The 6,397-nt window shown below is 41.5% G+C and overlaps 1 protein-coding gene and 1 long non-coding RNA gene across 2 annotated transcripts; one reads left to right on the top strand and one right to left on the bottom strand.

Moving 5' to 3' along the window:
* Positions 1 to 203: 203 nt before the first annotated feature.
* On the bottom strand, positions 204 to 3,314 carry LOC123062995 (uncharacterized). Its single transcript, XR_006430016.1, has 2 exons — positions 3,102 to 3,314; positions 204 to 698 (listed from the first exon to the last, which is right to left on the bottom strand). It is a non-coding gene; the product is annotated as an uncharacterized lncRNA (long non-coding RNA).
* Positions 3,315 to 4,069: 755 nt separating this feature from the next.
* On the top strand, positions 4,070 to 5,443 carry LOC606388 (glutenin, low molecular weight subunit-like). The gene has a single exon (NM_001405834.1). The coding sequence runs from the start codon at positions 4,162 to 4,164 to the stop codon at positions 5,290 to 5,292; it is 1,131 nt and encodes a 376-aa protein (NP_001392763.1). The 5' UTR covers positions 4,070 to 4,161; the 3' UTR covers positions 5,293 to 5,443.
* Positions 5,444 to 6,397: the final 954 nt, after the last annotated feature.

Here is a 6,397-nt window from a genome sequence, read left to right as displayed (position 1 = left end):
AATTTCATTTCCCTGTTGAGATCTGATCTCATTCTTGCGTTACCCTCGTACTTTTTAGTAAGTATTATGGATTGTTCATATGAACTACTATAAGTATAAACGCAAGTAAACTTCTCTCTCAATCGATTTAAGCTATTACATATGTAATGGCCACCAATGCCCCACATTACCTATGTAATTCTCGGTTCTAGTAAGGATTAAGGTTGGATAACAGATGACCACATTAACCAGGACGATAACATATGCCATGAATCCTCCCTCCGACGAACGGCAGATACATGGAAGCTTTAGGGTAATATAAGATTGCACTATATGCCTCGACAAATAGAGATGTCAGTGCCCAATTGCTCCATCATGCAGTACGGGAGCCTGCGGTGGATGATGCCGGGGTACCTCCTCCTCGCCCGCGTCGTGGAAGAGCACAACAGCAACATCTTGGGCCTTCGCGTCCGGGATGCAGCGAGCTTGCAGGCCGTCTGCCAGTGCAGTCAACAAGACGACGAGAGAATGCTTCAGCACATCAGCTTCCGCTCCATAGCTTCGTGTCCACTTCAGCACAGAAGCATGCAGCAACAACAAATTTGGCCTTCCTATGCACTTCGCCTGATGAACCGCCGGAAGGAGAGGAGCCAAAACGCCCGCTCCATAGCTTGGTGAAGCTCCTCGGTACTCTGGGTTGCCGTGTTGAAATCTAACACCTGGTAAGGGGTGGTGGACTCTGAGAATGAGAGGAGCATGAGAAGAAGCAAAACCATGATCCTAGTAGCCATGGCTGCTTTGCAAATGTGTGGTAGTTCCTCCAATATCTCAATGTACAAATCTCATAGGCATAACAAAGTTAATCCAATATCTCAATGTACATCGAACGTCCAAATATCACAAAACCTGCAGCAAATCAGCGGCCGCGCACGAGCAACTAGCTCACCTCCCCTCGCGCCGCCTCCCCCTGGGCGACGCCAGGGGTCCCTCAACCCTAGCACCGGGGGCAAGTTTCTGCTGACGAGAGAAGACCCAGGGGCAAGTGGTTATTTTCTTGTCTTTTATAATGACACCTCTAATTAACATTGAAGGGACAGGATCGGCTCTCAACGATAAGAATAATCAGCTGGCAGATGATTATCTCTTGTGCATATGGACAGATGATATATGTACTGATATGATAATTCATGTTATTCGAAAATGAATGATATGTATGAGTATGAGATACAATTTTGACGAGGTTAATAGGTTCTGTTATTGTGAGGCGGGACAATATGGAGTTCTTCTTACCACCTTAACGAGATCCGCTTATAACCAACTAAAATCAGATGAAACCCAACTTTTTAACCATACAATGAGGCAGCAAAAATAAAGATAGAGAGCTTAACGAGATCTGCTTAACTTACTAAAATCAGATGAAACCTAACTTTTTAACCATATAACGGGGGCAGCAAAAATAAAGATAGAGAGCTTAAAGAGATTCGCTTATAACTAACTAAAACCAGATGAAACCTAACTTTTTAACCATACAACGGAGGCCACAAAAATAAAGATAGAGAGCACAACAAGATCCCCCTAACTAACTAAACCAGATGAAACCTAACTTTTAACTATACAATGCCGGCGGAAAAATAAAGACAGAGAGCTAAACAAATAGTGATGCATACGTTAGAAGATAAATTCATGTGCCCTCTTATTGATCATCACTGCCTATGGCCATATAATTTGCCATTAGATCATCATTATATTATATATTTATGTCGGTACATCCAATGCAGTTTTTCAAAAGTGAAGATACATTGTGTTGCAAAAAGAAAAAGAAAAAAAAGCAAAGATACATTGGATGTGAACTCAGCAAATAGTAAGAAGTTTCTTTCCAGATATATACAAGAAGTTGCAGGAATGCAAACTTAACAATTACCTCCATTGTTGGGTGACAGCACACATACAGTGCACTTACAGAATGCAATCCATCTCAAGTACCTTATATGCATTTACAAGGAGGACCACAATATTGGTTTTCAGAAGTGACGATGCATTGGCAAGTCGGAAAATAGTATGAATTTTCTTTCCAAATACAAGAAGTCGCAAGAATGCAAATTAAACAATTACCTCAACTCAAGGGTGAGAGCAGACCACAATATTGGTTTTCGTGAATTCACTGAAACTTGAATGCATCACATGCTTTCTGCTAACGAGAGAAGACCCGGGGGCTAGTGGTTATTTTCTTGTCTTAATGACACCTCTAATTAGCATTGAGTACAGGATCGGATCTCAAAGATAAGAATAATTGCCTGGCAGATAATTATCTCTTGTGCATATGGATTATGGACAAATGATATATACTTTTGCACTGATATGATAATTTATGTTATTCGATGATCAAAGATATGTGTATGAGTATGAGATACAATTTCGACGAGCTTAATAGGTTCTCTTATTATTGTGAGGCAATGAAGATCAGAATAAACGACTGTATGGAGTTCTTATTATTAGTTTAACGAGATCAGCTTAACAAACTAAAATCGGATGAAACCTAACTTCTTAACCATACAATGGAGGCATGATCGATCTCAGATATGAACAAAATAAGCTGGCAGGTGACCATCTCTTGCTCATATGAGCAAATGATACACTGATATGGTAAAACACAACTTGACAATCTCCTGTGATTCCGCGATGAAATACATGTATGAGAATGTGATACAAATTGGCGAGCATTTTTATTTTTGAGGGATACAATTTGGTGAGCTTAATATGTTGCGTTATTGTGAGACAGTGAAAAGCAGAAGCAGAATAAAGGGCAGGGTGGAATTCTCTTTATCAGGTTAACAAGATCAGATTAACTAACTAAAATCAGATGAAGCCTAACTTTGTAGCCATACAACAGAAGCAGCAAAAGTAAAGACAGAGAGCTAGAACAACAGTGGCGTTGGAAGATAAATTCCAGTGCCCTTTTATTGATCGCTGCCTATGGCCATATAAATGAAATGAGATCTCGGACTCGGCCAGCTGCAACATGCCTCTAGAAAGCACATCTCCTCTGACGAACATATGAAATACGACAGTACAAAACAGAATAAATACTGAGATTATACAGATGACTGGATGCTATAACTAACTTGGATATCGCGGCACCGAAGACGGACTTTCTTCAGATGCTGAGCATGGAAGGGAGGCTGCTGACGCCTCCGCCGCCGCGCACGTACGTGGAGCAGCCGCGGGCGGCGGGGTGCGGGAGAGGCTGCGCCGGCGAGTGGTCCGGCCGGCGAGGAGGACGGGGAGGGGGAGATGAAGACGATGCAGATCGGCCGAGTGTGGGCTAGGCTTGTGACGTTGAGGCCTCCGAAAACTATAGCCCAATTCTAATTTGGTGGCCTAACACACAACTCTTATATTGGGCCTAATAACTCGCTCGAGGCTGTGGGCCTCTGTTCCAGCCCCACCTATCATTTCCCTTCACCCAAAAAAAATTCCTTCACATACAGATGGAACTGATGATTTATCTCAAAAAATCAGAAGATGGAACTAATGATGACGTGTCTAGAGTTAGGACCGGATATATGCTAGTGGGAGTAGCTTGTAAGCAACTACCATCATTTACATGTAAAGGGCATTTGATGAGTCATGTCATGCTCTGTAGGCGTCAGTTCATCTTATCATCTTAGAGGAAAATACAAAGTTAGTTTTATAAAAAGCAACCGAGTCTAGAAGAACCCTCCACACGCAAGACTTCAATAATCGAGCATATCTTAACAGCCCACACACGATTGCAAACTTAGTCCTACACAAACTTTGCCTTTCTTGTTTACGGCTGACAGCCTATACAAGGTTCCAAACTCGGTTGCAAAAGTGATACTATCCTGATAAGTGCGTGACATGTAAAGTTAATAAGGTGAGTCATATGTACCAAACATCGAGGTTTCTGTACTTTGTGTATGATCATATGCACAACTAAAAGGCAACTTTGATGATGAATCCAAAAGTACGCTTTTGTAGCTAGTGCAACCCAACACAATGTACCAAAAAATTCATTTCAGATGCATCCAAACAGAATTATTAAAGCCGGTGCAAAGAAGGAAAAGAGGTGGTGTCCCGGCAACTATAAATAGGCATGAAGTATAAAGATCATCACAAGCACAAGCATCAAAGCCAAACAACACTAGTTAACACCAATCCACAATGAAGACCTTCCTCGTCTTTGCCCTCCTCGCTCTTGCGGCGGCAAGTGCCGTTGCGCAAATTTCACAGCAACAACAACAACCACCATTTTCACAGCAACAACAACCACCATTTTCGCAGCAACAGCAATCACCATTTTCGCAACAACAACAACAACCACCATTTTTGCAGCAACAACAACCACCGTTTTCACAACAGCCACCAATTTCACAGCAGCAACAACCACCATTTTCACAGCAACAACAACCACAATTTTCACAGCAACAGCAGCCACCATATTCGCAGCAACAACAGCCACCATATTCGCAGCAACAACAACCACCATTTTCGCAGCAACAGCAACCACCATTTTCGCAGCAACAACAACCACCATTTTTGCAGCAACAACAACAACCACCATTTACACAGCAACAACAACCATCGTTTTCACAACAGCCACCAATTTCACAGCAGCAGCAGCAGCAACAACAACAACAACAACCATTTACACAGCAACAACAACCACCATTTTCACAACAGCCACCAATTTCACAGCAGCAACAACCACCATTTTCGCAGCAACAACAACCACCATTTTCACAGCAACAACAAATACCAGTTATTCATCCATCTGTTTTGCAGCAGCTAAACCCATGCAAGGTATTCCTCCAGCAGCAGTGCATCCCTGTGGCAATGCAGCGATGTCTTGCTAGGTCACAAATGTTGCAGCAGAGCATTTGCCATGTGATGCAGCAACAATGTTGCCAGCAGTTGCGGCAAATCCCCGAGCAATCCCGCCATGAGTCAATCCGTGCTATCATCTACTCTATCATCCTGCAGCAGCAGCAGCAGCAACAACAACAACAACAACAGGGTCAGAGTATCATCCAATATCAGCAACAACAACCCCAACAGTTGGGCCAATGTGTCTCCCAACCCCAACAGCAGTTGCAGCAGCAACTCGGGCAACAACCTCAACAACAACAATTGGCACATGGTACCTTTTTGCAGCCACACCAGATAGCTCAGCTTGAGGTGATGACTTCCATTGCACTCCGTACCCTGCCAACAATGTGCAGTGTCAATGTGCCGTTGTACGAAACCACCACTAGTGTGCCATTAGGCGTTGGCATCGGAGTTGGTGTCTACTGATAAGAAAAGATCTCTAGTAATATATAGTTGGATCACCGTTGTTTAGTCGATGGATATGTCAATGTAGCGGTGACAAATAAAGTGTCACACAACGTCATGTGTGACCCGCTCAAACTAGTTGTTTAAATTCTGAAATAAAATACAAATAAAGGTGTATTAAGAAAATGTTCATATCGGCATTGTGTGGATGTCGATCTGATTGCCATGCATGCAAGTTCATAAGTTTGTCTTGCCTGGTCACAAGCGCAACCTAGTGCATTAATTAATTAGCCATGTATTACAATAATCACTATTTAAATATAATAGTGTAATTGTAAAATTTGGGTTGAACTCTTTATTGGTTGGAGATTTGAGATCTTGTTTTTTATTGGTTTGTATCTAGTTCCAATTAGCTACTACCATTGTCTATAGTGACAATCACAACCAATTTTATCGATAATTATGTTTGCTTTCTTGCAAATACATTCATTGATTCCTTGCATGTCAACTTATTTGTCGAGAAAAAGACTAGATTTTTCTTGAACTTCACAAACACCACTAGCTAGTTAATTTGAAATAAGCTTCCAATTTATTTCTTTGTATTTATGTCCTTTACATCAAACAAGTACAATTATTGTGCTAGCTAGAGAAAAGGAGTTGCTGGCAGCACGGTCATGTCAAGAACTAAATCAGACTGAATTGAACTTGTTCTTTACAACTAGCTAGGAGCAGAAAACTTACTGTGAGTTGCACTTGATTTTATTTGATTTTATTTAAGGGCTATAGGAAAAAATCATCAAAAAATGCCCTAAAAAATCTTATCGTAAGATAGGTTCACCAGGGGATACAGTCGGAAGAAAAAAAAGGTTCACAAGGAGATAGATGTTGCACATTATCATTTAGAAATTAGACCAAGAGAAACATGGTTTGGGCGGCTCATAATTCTATAAGAGTATAACAGGTTGTCTAGTCATTTAGAAATTAGATGAAGAAAATGTGGAATTAAACATATTAATGGCTAGGAGCCCAGGATCATATTTGCAATCTGGGAACTTGGTATGTGCACTCCAACATGCCCGCTGAAAGCATTTTTCCTCTGATGCACATATGAAATATGACTGGTAGA

This window comes from Triticum aestivum, chromosome 1A (genome assembly GCF_018294505.1).
Source record: "Triticum aestivum cultivar Chinese Spring chromosome 1A, IWGSC CS RefSeq v2.1, whole genome shotgun sequence".
NCBI classification, from domain to species: domain Eukaryota; kingdom Viridiplantae; phylum Streptophyta; class Magnoliopsida; order Poales; family Poaceae; genus Triticum; species Triticum aestivum.
This window is presented reverse-complemented; position numbering and strand designations above follow the sequence as displayed.

What these genes read in the sequence shown, in the direction of transcription:
- LOC606388 (NM_001405834.1), top strand. Translation starts at nt 4,162, where the DNA reads ATGAAGACCTTCCTCGTCTTTGCCCTCCTCGCTCTTGCGGCGGCAAGT.